Genomic DNA, 14374 nt, shown 5'->3' with positions numbered 1-14374 from the left:
GTAAAACCATATATAACTTTCACTTAAATATTTGTAATTCGATGTTCGGTATTTCGATACTTATAAGAATGTGTATTATATGAATATATATGAAAAGGTGTAAGAATGAAATTAAAAGTCATTCACGACCGAATTTAATGATATTCTTAACGTTTGTTAATCTATTTGCAAAATGAATATGCATAGGAAAGTTACTGACTATGTATAGATATATAGCATAACAAGACTGGCTACATTCTACGATATCAGTTTCGAAGATTTATCTAGAAAAATCTTATTTTTATGTACTAAATAGTTGCGTTTTATTTTATTAGATTAAAATATATAATATAGAATAATATCTTTAAGTATATAAATATATAATAGGATTGTATAATAAGAGTAATATAAACGTACATATATTTTAGGGGCATAAAAGTATCGTAAAGTATGCAATATCGATTGCTATTATCATATGCCAGACGTGAATACTCCTATACGAAATGGTTATTTCTCGATGTTTCCAATGGACGTCAGTGAAGTCCGCGAAAGTAGCAAGGGAAGACCGCTAATCTACAAATTTAAAAAATTATGAAACTTTGGAGATAGAGTAGAGGATATATAGGTATATATTATGCAATTTCTTTTGTTTTTTTCTGCGCAAATTCACTCTAAGGATGAAATTGACAACTGAAAATCCGGCTATTTTCTGCTTTTGCGTTCTAATTCTTGATAAATTCTTTATCAGCTCTTAATCCAATATCTGCTAATCCGTGATCTAAAAAATCAGAAGAAGTAGCTTTTGCCTGAAAACTTGTTTTCTATCTCTTACAGTTCGCGAGTTATATCGCAAAAGCGGAAAATGGCCGGATTCTCAGGGGTCAATTTTACTCCCTTAGGGTAAATTTGGATAGTAAAAAAAAAGAAGAAGAAAAAATGCATAATACATACCTATATATTCTTTACATATACTCTAAGTTTCATAACTTTCGGAATTTGCGGGTTGGGAATCTACTGTTGTACGTAACGTTTTTTGCTGTAAGCAGCTTCTCGTATTTGGTTGAACTGGAAGTTAATAACTCGTAAAATCGTATTAGCCACTTACCTGATTTTATCTATATTCTTTATTCGCGTTGTTCGATAGAAAAATGTAACACGGTTTATTTGCAATCTTTTTCGATATCTTAAAAAGCCATGAGATTAGTTTCATGACGCTATAAATCACCTTGTCAACTATGATATCATACCTTTTCTTTCTTTCGTTTTCTTTGCGACGCAACGTTCATGGTTCATGGACGATGGTAATTTCGTGTTCCTTGTTTGACGCAAATTTCAAGATTGATAGACACATAAAAGCGTACTATAATTTTCTATTATTCTGAGTCAACATAAGCCGAACGTTATATTTCCGTTATACATATTTCTAGATATTTTTTTTATCAGACATTTTTTCCATCAAATTGCCATTTTTTATATTCTTATGTAGAGCATGTAATATTATTTACGTTAACGAACGATCTTTCTTCGCTCGTATCAAATTGATTAAGATTTCCAGATTTTCCTAACTATAAAATCATGCGACTCGTTGAAGAACGGTATCGAATTTATATCGTATACTCCGATTTTGTTTTATGGCACATATCACGGTGTGAAAATTTATTGTACCTACGTATAATATTTGAGCATGAAGAGACACGAATCGTTGCGTTCGCAACGTCGTATTTCTGGTTCTTTGCAGTTTATTTTATGTGCTTTATACGGGTGGCACGGTTAATCGTAATAAAACCGAGCAGGATGTGATTCTACATGTGGAAGATTAAACAAAAAAAAGAATTGATACAATATTTTGTTATCCGAGGCTTTATTTTCGGGATAATCAACTTTGAAGATTTGACAAGTATACTTAAATTTAGCTAATTTCGGATTGAACAAAAGTAAATATAATCGCCAAGGATCTATTCTGGAAAACAAAGAGTTATATACTCAGATATTTTTGGGGCTGTTTTATCGTCATCTTGAAGTATGTACATGCAGCTAAATGTTTCGAGATTACGCAGTTCTTGCCATCTCCTTGTTAGTAAATATCTATTTCCTTTATATCTGCTCTAAATGCTGAAACTGCGTTTTCGTCGAGTATGCATTATCAACATGCCAATCACAAATATTTAAATGAAGAAAATAAAATATTTGAATCGTAAAGTGAATCGGTTGTCAATACTTTTATATTCACGGTTCATGCATACCTAAAAATATTCTGCACATACACATATTTTTGAGTTATTGCCAAAACATGTAACTTGTATAATTATTAATTACGTAATATCTCAATATTTAAATTTCAAATAGTTGAAAAGTGTCTAATACTCGTAATATACAGTTTATCTGTACTCAACTTATACTTAAAATTAAACGAGGAAATTTGAAATAATAATTTTATGTTACGAAGTAGATAGGAAACTTCGCTGCATTTCTAAAACATTAGATTGTACTTGAAAATGTGTAATTTTAAATATCGTTTTATTTACGTCACTTTCCTATTTAGAATGTAATCAAAATAGTATGAATTTGAAATAAAGAAAAAGAAAAAAGAAAATTTCGGGAGATTATTACAACCGACGTCACATAGAATTGTATGCAAACCTCTAGTGTATCATAATTTGTGCCTTTTTTTGTAACGGTTGTGTTGATAGTGCAAAACGTTTCAAAAGTTGAGTCAGTTGATCGTGAAATGAATATAAATTTAATCGCGACGCCATGCCGTCTCGGAATTTCCGGCATTGCTGCTGCACTACCATCTTGCAATTTATATTCCATCTTCGTTGCTCTTTCGACAATTTAACGAGGTCGTCGTATAACAAAAACTTCTGTGTGCAAATTGATATCAACGAAAGGTAGCCTAGAAGCTCTGTAACGCTTTATTTTGGTTAATTAATACTTCATACGTTTGATCTTACTTATATAGACCTACATACATACCATAGAAAATTTGTATGTGCATATTGTGCATGTTGTATAAAACATTTTAATATTTTATTAGCATAATAATAATATAACGAGACGCGACTGCTAGTCGTACATTGCCAAAATTTGAATTTAATCTGAAAATATATTTAGAAGTTGCAAAGTATTTACTGTAATCTTATATCCAGTAAAAAAGGAGTATACAGTATTAATAGTTACCATAGTCAGCGTATAGAGAGTGTTAAAGATGGTCTCACTGGATACCGAGACTTATCATTATCGTGGATGATAGTTTGTTTAAATACTTTCATCATCTCTGTAAAATATATTTTATTTATAATATAAGAATATTTTCGAGATCGTTAAAAATTTTACCAATATAAACGTGATAGTGAGGTGTGGTTTCGATGACAATGGAATTTCAAAATGTATCGTATTCACAAAACATATCCACAAGTATACGAATACTTTCACCAGCCGTTGTAACTAATATAACGTGAATACATGACATATGTAATGACAGCATTTCTGAAGGAAAATTATTTCTTCGGACGTTTATAGAAATTCTATCAAATTCCGAATTGATTTCCAATACCTTCCAATTTTTTTGAGAATTATTAGACCAACGTAGGTTTGTCATTTGATCGTTGAAGCAGATGCGAAGTGCTTTTAAGCTCTCACTTATGTCATTTCCAGCTTCATCGTCGTTCTAAAGTTTGATCGAAAGTGGAAGATATAATCAACCGATATTTTTGTTGCGTTTTAAGTAAATTTCTGATACAATTGCCAATGATTTATTTGTATCATACTTATAATGATTTTCATCTATGAGAGCTACTTGTAGCCATTGGATTAAAATGGAAAATCCCATGCGAACTGCTCAAGCAGTTTCAATTTTTATACTCAATTAACGTTTCAATTATTCTTGTAAAAATTGTGGTTAAAAAATAAATGCTCAGAAGAAAAGAGATATTTCGGAATAATGGTCCATTTCTTGACTCTGTCGTAGCCTTTGAAACTTTATGCAACTCCGTCGTCTCCATATGTTGTATCGGAAACATTCTAAGGATCACGAGTAAGAAGTCGCGAAAACAAGGACGTTGACACGTTTTTATTTTATTGCAACATAAAAGAGTTTTACTTTATTTGGTAGATATTTCTTTTTTATACTGGCGTATGAAAATATAGTGGAACAGAAGCGTATGGAAATGAAGTTTCAAAGACGCATGAAAGCAACACAGGAAGCATATTCAAAAAGTATTCGTACGCTTCTTCTTTTTTTTTCTTTTTTTTTTTTGACAGAATAACTTTTTAAAAATTGGACCAAACCACTTGAGTTTCTTCGAGAGGTTGGAAGAATTAATTTATGATGATAACTTGTGAAAGACGACGATGGATGACGAAAATATTAAAGGTTACTTTTTACGACTTTCTTATCCGAGTCTGTGAAATTTAAATAAAAATTTAAAAAGTACGTTTTGTAGTTTTATGTCGTTTATATATATTTTTTTTATTTACATATATATAAATATATAAATATATATAAATATATATATATATAATATATATATAATATATATATATATATTATATATATTATATATATATAAATATCTACATACAGAAAATTTTATCGAAATCGGTGAACGTTGCTATGAGCTATAAACAGCTAAAAATGGTGAAAGCCGCAGCTTTTCACGACTTTCGATCTACTAAATCTACACCTTTCGATGCCTTTCGCTTGTTTCTACATCAATCGATTTCGATGTTTTCAGCGTGTAATAGATGAAATATATCTACAGAACGTGCTACTTACATTTTTTATTACAGGTTTATATAAAAAAAGTCTGTAAAAAGTGATCTTCACTATCTTCGCCGCAATTCCGATCGATTGCAATTTTTAACAATTTTTTTACTCGTTATCTAGCAAACTAATTCTTCTAATTTCTAACAAAAAGAACCCCAAGTCGTTTGATCTAATTTTAGAAAAGTTATTGCGTTTCAAAGAGTGTACGAATATTTTCTACATCCACTGTACATAATCTTGTTTTACGACAAAATGCGTATCCATGTTCATGGAAGTTTGCAACTTGCAAACTTTTAATCGTAAAAAGAATGCCATAAGAATCCTATTAAATTCTAGAAGTTTTGTCGAATTTTAACAGAAATTTTATCGACTTTCATTTATGATCTAAGTAACGTAAAATCAGATGATGGAAGAAAATACTTGTTTGTTATAAGGCATACAATAAATACTCATTAACTATTTTTTGATTATACTAATTACTCATTAATTGCTAGAAATTAAAATACGTTATATCTATTTCTAAATATTTTTCAGGGAAAGATTACGAATTATGTAATTTTAGCAATTATTATAAAATCTATTCCAACTATCTCTTATTTCTAAGATATAATAATGAACATCTCTTATTGAAGAAGTTCCTTTTTCATTACGTTTTGTACTTACGTTCTAAACAGCATTTAATTGCGTCGGAATCAACACGATATGACGTTACGTGGTAGAAATGTAAAGAACTGAGTGACGTGACTGATTACTTGAAAGAAGAATTCTCGTGTATTTTTTATTTGTGAATTGGTTTCTAAGGAGGTTGTTCATTTATGATTGGTTGATTGTGTTCCAATAAAAAGTGTAATTCGCGAATAAGCTAAATAAGTGAATGTCTTATTGTTCTTTAAAGATGACTGTAGAGTAAGTCTTCAGAATCTCAATGGGAAGTTTTAGAAAGTGACCACGATGTTGTCTATAACGATGCACGATGAGTTTCATAACCTGTTACAAGTGAATATCTTCTAAATAGAATAAGTTATCGACATCCTGCTTATTAGAACACCTATAATTACAAAGGATACAATATTCAAAGTGCGTGGGATTTATTCAAATTTTGTTCTCGAGATTAGTTTCTCACATCAAAGTCACATAGAACATGAAAAAAGAAGACATTTGCTTCTATGTAATTTTGAAATAACTTTGACAGGTGAGATTTGTGGTGTAATCTGCACATGGATATTAGCTTCGATTTAACGATCTATTTAAAAATGTTTGGAAGTTCAAGACTGCCTGTGAGGCCTTTAAACTCCGCATCGTGACATTTGACACTGCGAAACTAATTAGTTGGCGAGTAATGATAGCAGTTACTGCGTATACTTGAATCAATTGCACCATTCAAAAGTAAATTTCAACTGTCAAAATTTCTTGAACAAATCATTGTACTCAGCTGGTCGTGTGTGGAATTTTATTTAAAACTACTAACATGTCAGTCTTATAATTCGAAATTTATTGTGTATGAAAGAAATTCACAAACGTATACTGCGAACAATGTATCCTTTGTAAATATGTGTAAATATACCAACATATCTCAACGTTTCATTTCTCATAAAATATATTCATTTGTGGTATGATAGTTTGCGTGGTGCATCCTGTTGCAAATCGTCCCAAGAATTTGTGGACGCTAATTGCCAACATTAAAAAGATTTCAATCTGGTACCTACTAACTTACCTTTCTCCTTCCCTCTTTCTCTGTCTCTCTGTCTCTGTCTGTCTGTCTGTCTCTCTCTTCCCCCTTCTCTTTCTCATTCTATGAATGCATACGTTCATGTTTGTGGATGTTTATATTTTGACAAAACTTTTTATCATATGCATTTGCACGTAGCAACACATGCATTTATTATGTATAATCTTTAACATAATTTATCACGTATTTTTGTAAAATATTCATAAGTTTACATTTATTCATATTAAAATTTCGAAACATTATCTCTCTGTTGTATCAATTAATACTTACACATGTAGAGCAACACGTTAAAGCAGAAAGGTCCATGTAACTTTAATTAATGAGTTATTGCAGTATAATGTGAAATTATAAATAATGTATTTGCCGAGAGAAAATTCTTGTAGTGCGGAACTTCCAAATCGTGTGGCTTCAAGACAATCTTTTTTGTATATATAAAAATGTTTTATCTTTTATTTACTCTTTGTTTATAGTACTGATAATTTACTATATAATGTAATTGATAATTTACTATAAGCAGTGATTGTTTCACCTAAATTGTTTTCCGGATAGAATATACACCAGAACGTTATATTATTATTTCTCACAATCCATTTTTTACACATTTAAATTTGATTTAACACGTTTTTTTATCTCTTTATGTACTCGAAATTTTTTTGGGTATCTTTTTCTTGTATTTGCTCTTCGACTTTGGTTTAAGCTTTTGGACAATTCAATTACCTGCCGCTTTTTTCTTTTTATTCTGTTTCTTTCTTCCCTCTCAATTTATGGAAAACCTATTTATGGCGGAATAAAGTGGCAATATCGAGTTCCGAGAGTCCTTTCAATACATCAAATTACGACGAATTTTCCCCAATTTCATCTTCAATACATACGTTAGTTTTGGTCTTCCATTTCGTGTTTAGATTAGGACATATTATTTTGCCGTCTTGTATTCTTGAATTGATGAAATTATTATTTTCCTTATGAAGGATAGTTTACTTGATATATTTACATATAATGATCCTTACAAGCGTATGAAATAAAAATTGTACTACAACGAATACAAATAAAATGAAAATTGGATCGAAGATTAAGATTTTTATTTAAAACCAATTTAGTATTTATTTTACATTGGATTTTTGCATCGGCAATCTTCTATTCTACTTTTTCATATACATTGTATTTTTCAACGGTTTTTTCGGCAACCTATCTACCGTATGAAAACAGAATTGCATCGTTGAATGTATGCAAACAAAGTCTGAGAATAACAATTTCGATACGCTATAGGAAAGCTTATATTTTAATTTCGTTTCTTTTTATTTCATTCATTTTGTTCACGCGAACGCATTTAACCTGTATATTTGCCAAGAGGATGTGTCTTTCATCGATTTCTGGCAATGTTTTCCAACGAAGAAATCGCCGATGAAATAATTTGCTTTCGAAATTTAGTTTGCTTTTTAGTTTAAGAATCGAAACGCAAAAAAGAATACGTAACGATGATAGTTGGTTTGTCAAGTAGGCCTGCACTTGCGGAGCATCGAAGAACCGAGGATGACGGCGGAGACGGCAGCTCCTTGTGTGCAGGGGATGCAAGGGGTGCAAACTGCTATGGCTGGTCAGGGTACGTTGCAACAGGTGCAAGATGGAAAGTCCGCCGGTGGTTACTATTCTTCGACTTCCGCCGTCTACGATGCGGAATACGCCCGCATGGAGGCTTGGCTCGACGAACATCCCGACTTCGTCAACGACTACTTTCTCAGGTTGTTATCAAATTGATCACATAATTTGAGATACTTTATTACGATATTGAATTCGGGTTGATGATCATTGCGTCTATGAAAGGTCTTTATCAAAAGATAAAGGTGACTTATTATTATTAATATGTTTGCTAGTACAGCAGGTGTTGCACATCGTGCACCATAACGTCCACCGACGTTTTACGTTTTATTCTTTGTACTTTTGCACAATATACTTTTGTACGTTCCTTTTTGTTAATCAAACGCCCCAATTGCATTGTTTATTTATTCCGCTGTATAAGTAGAATTAAATCTAAATTAATTTTGGAATACCAGCTATATCGAGTTGTAACATAAATGAGGATTTCTTGTAGGCAACCGTGTAAGTGGCGGACATCGAATTTTGTAGGAGAGTGAAGTATCTTCCTTGACTTCAAATCATTTTCGAAATTTAATTTATTCTGATCGTTGTACGGTCTTAAATGTACGACAATCCAAATTCGTCATAAAATTTTCTATTCTTTGGACTAACATAGTAGAAATTCGTCAGAAAAAGAAATGCATTTGTAGAAAAGTCTGTATGTGTCATTTGTTAATTGCAGAGGAAACCAAATGTGTCATTTAAATTTGCTGGCACGGTAAGTACCGATCTTCTTTGTCCCTAGATAACTTGTATAAAAAATATATATATATATTTTTTCAATATTTATTACAAAATCTTTATTACAAAAGTATATTTTGTAATATTCCGAGTAAGAATTATCATAAAATTGATGGTATTTAAGTATTCGATCATGTTCATCACTTAATGGCATTTATATTGTTTTGTACAGAGGCGATGTTGCACGTATCTGTGGTATCACCATTTTTAACACTATTAGAAATTTTTACTTTTTTAAAAATTTAACATTATTATTATAAGTAGAAATTGCTCTTAAATTCTGTACCACAGTGTTCCCATTGATATATAGGACGTTATACGATAAAAAAACAACACGTTTCAATTTTTGCGTTTACAGCGTTGCCTACAAGAAACCTTCAAGTAAGTTCGGTCAAATAAAGAAAAATCTTGAGTTTAACGGAACTTACTTATGTTACGACCCAATATAACGCTGGTAGTGAATGTACCCAAGAATTGTACTTGATTGTTTTCTTGCTACTGTAGTCAATTCGTCTGTACAATCTCGTTGATATTTAATTAGACTTTGCATTTGAATAAAATAACGGGAAAAAGAACGGGTAATAAAATTAGGTATGAAAACAAATGCAAATAAAGGTTGATATGGTCTTAAGTACATAAATATAATAACAATAAAAATATTCAATCCTTGAATTAATAGCGAAGGAAATAATTTTATCGAATATCGGGCTAATAGCAAAATTAACGAACAACGTGTTTGCTCGAATCGAAGGTAAAGCTTATCATGAAGGAAGTTGCAGCGTTAGAAAATCGTGATAAAATGACGGTTACGTAATTGTATTTAATAATTAACGGGGTGATAAATAATAATGGTAAATTTTGTTAAATAATAATAATAAGCAGTGCTACCAAGTTGTTTCCGATATTTGCATATATAATTCGTTTCGATAATTACTGAATAGCTTTTCAGTTTGGAATACTGCATGGCCAAACAACCAACGATATATCATTTTTCTTTCTATCACTTTTTTTAACAATCTTCACAGCTAATACATATACTTTTTATATATCCTGTATTCTATGAATTTTTCATTAGATGCAAATACATTTTCTCGCAATAAATCTACATATTTTGCTGCTATACATTTTCCTTCGATACTTGGTAACTGTCCAACTTATTTATTACTCAAGTAGCTCCATGCGATATTATCAATTCATCATCGTGTCTTACACTGGCAGCTATGTATTCCAAGTAACTTTCGTTTTACCTTTTAGTTTGATATTAATCTAAATTTGGATTCGTTAGCATTGATCATAGATTTATAGAAAGTGACAGTAGTTCGTTATAATATACTCTTTAGCGAAATTTATGCGTTCGCGATCATTTGCTTTCAAGCTGTATTTTTCTAGTTGCTTAAATAAGTGTAATACGTAAAATTTGTTGTTTTATCCGAATTCGAAAAGAAATGTTGCGGAATCTTATGTCAAGAACCGAAGGTGGCCGTCAGATTTCAATAGAAAAGCAAAGTAACAATAACTCGATTACAGTTAGTGGAATTTCCTGCTTTAATCTTTTGAGAATTTACTATATTCATTATATTTTATTTTTTTCAATATAAGTTCATGATCGCTTGTTGAGTAAAATATATGAAATTCATGATTAATGATAAAATATATGATATCTTAAAGCCTTAAAACACTAAATGCATAAGCCTACATATTAGATACAACAAACGATACTTTGTATTTTAAAATTTGTTTCTTTTTTGTCTAGCTTTAGTATAAAATCTCTATGGAATTATTGCTCTTAATATATATAAATAATATATAATTATATTCCTATAAAAATGTAAAATGGAATAAAAGATGCAATTTATTTTCGGATACGTACTTAATTGTATTAATTAAATTGTCATTTTATCTGAACCTCCTGTGAAGCTAAATTGCGTATTATAAATTGCGTTTTCCGTTACCCGCATAACGTATGGACTAAATACTCAAGGCATAATTACCGTCCTATTTTTTTATTTTAAGAACAGCCTTATTATTCCTAAATACTCTTTTTATCAACCAATTAAGAATAATTCGTGTAATTATATTCCAAATATGTTACTTTTAATGGAGCGGTACAAATTACAGGCATCTATTATTCATTTGTTGCTTCTTAATGTTCATTGGCTGCTCTCGTAGAGATATAATTTTCACTAATCTTCTCCTAATATCTGATTCTTGTTGTACTCATTTAAAGAGCTATTAAGAGTACGAGCGACAATAATTTACGCGTATCTAAAGCAATGTGACCAAAACTGAGACCATAAGTATAACCTATGTATATACCACGTGTAAGTTTCGCCGAAAGCTAATGCGATAATTTGCAAAAAAAAAGGGAGGATAAATGTTGTCAACAACTGACGATACGATGTTTTCAAGTAGTATGAGTCTTGCAGGCCGTACGGCCAGTTACCCGTGTGTATAAATTTACATTTACAAGTAGTAGTTACCGGCAAAAAACATCTTATCTAGTTTTCAGTGTTGCAAAATAGTTTACCATTTGAAATTGGAAAGGATTACATGATAAACAGAATTTATAATGTGAAATCGATAAAGGGAAAAAATAATATAGTTGGTTTATATAACATTTCGCAGAAACTGTAAACATCTTAACGTTGTTCTGTCGCGGGTCGATTGAAACGATAAACGCGAATCTTTTTAGACTAACTAAATCGCACGATATTTTAATAATAAAATAAACAAGTGAAGGATTTAGAATTATAACGAGGATTGCTGAACAGAAAAGTGACGAGACAGGCGCAAAGACTAAGAGTAACTGTCACACGATATTATAATGATAAAATAAACAAGGCATTTTAAAAGTGCAAACATTGTAAGTGCCAAAATTGAAAAATTTGACTCTTTATTGGAAAGTGTTCTATATATCAGTATGAATACTCTACTACAGAATTGAAGTGCAATTTTCATCTCTAAATAGTTATTACTAATGCTAGAATATGGTGTCACAATGTTGCCTCTATAGAGGAAGCTACATATAAACGTCAATAAACTTTAATTAATTGTTCCTTGCCTTTTCTCATCTATCTAAATGAATGGAAGATTCAGTTTTCTCTACAACTAATAGATAACACACACAGGTTATACAGATACACTTGTCTTTTTCACGAATTTGGTCTACATTAACGTATAAGGTTTCTTCTGTTCCTGAAAAAATCGTTTCTTGGCACTTATAGTGTATTTTCTGTAAGCACTGTTCGTTTAAGATAGTAACGTGGATCGTTCGACAGGAAAGTGACGAGACAGACGGTAGATATGTGGCTGGTCTCGCACGCGACGCCAACATCATCGTCGAGCAGCTGCATGGAGCTATCCAGTCCCACCCATGCAGGTGGCACGTCATCTTCCGGCCGGGGTGGTTCTGGCGGATCAGGTGCCACAACGCCTGTTCGAAAAATCTCAGCTCACGAGTTCGAACGCGGTGGTTTGCTAAAGCCGATCGTGAACACGATCGACGGGACGCCCACCTTTCTGAGTGTTTCGCCCGGGGATTCGGGCCAACCAGGAGGTCAGCAGGTTAGCTCGGGAAACGCGGGCAGACCTCAGAGACGGTCCAGACACGAATTGAGGCATCTCGATGAGAAGGATCTCATCTTTGAATTGGTACGTGCTCCAATTGCTTTCGTTGATTTTCTCTTCTCACTCGTCTCTGTTTAATGGTCTGAAACACCTTTTCCTCACGGAACACCAACAACCTTTCAGCTTCTAAACAGTTCTAATTTCATATATGTATAACGTAACGTTTTATAGTTGTACAATTTTTAGCTTTTCGAATTGAAAGATTCTGTTCTCTTAATCATTAATTGCTGTCGTACGAAAAATTATTGAAACGTTATTAAACTTCAGATATATGTACCTCATACGTACGCAGTGTAACTCTTTTATTTCAACCAATTAAAGCAACATACAATGCAAGTAAAATGAAACCAAATGATTCGTTGATAATATTCTTCTGTATTATAAGTCAAAATTCCGATAGGATTTAATTTTTTCTTTTTTCACAGTATCGCCGAAGATACGCGTTAACGGTAAATTGGAGTATAAAAATATTGTATGTAGAATAATCGACAGAAGTAAGCGAAGCTATATGATCTTAAAACAGTAGAAGATAAAAAGTGAAATGGTTTCGAACGGTGCATTACGTGATGAATATGTTTTTAACAGAGGTGCAGACCTTTTTAAGGAATTAGAGATCGTCGATATTTTTAAAAAATGAGAGTATATTGTTTGTTACATCGATTGTGTGTCTTATTCTTTGTAAAAATATATCATTGCACCTGTGTCTGGAAATAATTAAAAAAGTGGACAAGGTGTGAAAGTAGTGATATGCTAAAATTTGACAATTAAAAATTTGCACTTTTGTATTAAACATTTTTATAGGAAAGAGGGACATGAAAAAATGTACCGAACGTAGTATAGAATTTAAAAGTAGGTCTTTTAAAACTAGATTTTTTATTTTTCACAAAAGATCTTCGCTTTTAAGTACATGTGCACTATGTGATACATCATTCGAAATCATTGCTTAATGAAATTTTTGTCTACCTTTTGCCGCTTTAAAGCTGTGATTTTGACCCATTTGCAAGGGTCTTTTTCTTCGTGACTCGATACTACAAGATTGCTTATTGATTGTTTATATTATTGACGATATGAAGAAACTTAGTGAAGTTACATATATTTTTTAGAATAAATGCAATATATGCTTAAATATTCTTAAATAAACTTTATTTTGTGTATCCGGTTGAATTGTTTGATTTCTAGTAAACACTGAAATGTCTGCTTTTTAATAACAGCAAATTAATGGTTATAACAAGATAATAAGATAACAAATTTGAATTATTTGCTAAAAGACTTGCCAGGGGTGTATATTTTTAAATTAAATGTACGATTTGTCAATGCATTAAATATCAGTCACAGAGCATTTACAAGTAATTGACAACGTAGTTTGTAACATTTACACACGCACAAACGTTAACCTTTCCTGTTGGTCTTTAAAATCAATTTTATCAAATACTCTACCCTATCCACGTAACGATAGCGGTAAAGAGTAAACTCATCGCAGACCTTTTCGTCTGTAATTCTCACTCCTGCTGCCTGAGTTTCGTACTGTTAGAAATAATCAACTGGTTGCATACTTTTAAACGAACGGTATAGTGTACAAACGTAATTACACGGCATTTCAACGATGTTTTTCTCTATCTTCGACTCATCGACAGCTTATTCTAAAACTTGCAATTTACTTACTGAGCAACGTTAGAAAGTTTGGTAATTGAGTTTTCCAGTAGTAGGAATTAATTGACGCCTTTGATACAAGACTACCAAGACGTAACTAACAGAAGGGACAGAATTCTATTTGCTTTGAAAAACTTGTACACAATAATACGTTGAGTACAACAGTATCGTTGCAGAGAAAATGGTGTTTCGGTATGATTTTCCTCGATGTTTGGCTTCCATCGAACAATATTCTATGACAACGA

General features: G+C 31.6%; 1 protein-coding gene across 12 annotated transcripts in view; it reads left to right on the top strand.

Annotated features, from left to right (window-relative positions):
• The window catches only part of LOC132908868 (dual 3',5'-cyclic-AMP and -GMP phosphodiesterase 11-like), a 149182-nt gene that overhangs the window by 124368 nt on the left and 10440 nt on the right, over window positions 1-14374 (top strand). For 7 of the 12 annotated variants that reach the window (XR_009658442.1, XR_009658443.1, XM_060963251.1 and 4 more), the window contains 2 exons: window positions 7972-8215; window positions 12131-12503. Coding sequence is in view for 10 of the 12 variants with exons in the window: in XM_060963251.1 (XP_060819234.1) it covers window positions 7972-8215; window positions 12131-12503 (617 nt within the window). In the remaining 2 variants the exon portion in view is untranslated. The remainder of the gene's footprint in view (window positions 1-7971; window positions 8216-12130; window positions 12504-14374) is intronic. The other 5 variants (XM_060963256.1, XM_060963255.1, XM_060963259.1 and 2 more) reach the window with 1 other exon arrangement.

The sequence above is a fragment of the Bombus pascuorum genome, chromosome 7, assembly GCF_905332965.1.
Source record: "Bombus pascuorum chromosome 7, iyBomPasc1.1, whole genome shotgun sequence".
NCBI classification, from domain to species: domain Eukaryota; kingdom Metazoa; phylum Arthropoda; class Insecta; order Hymenoptera; family Apidae; genus Bombus; species Bombus pascuorum.
The sequence above is the reverse complement of the archived record's forward strand: the minus strand, read 5'-3'. Positions and strand labels throughout refer to the sequence as shown.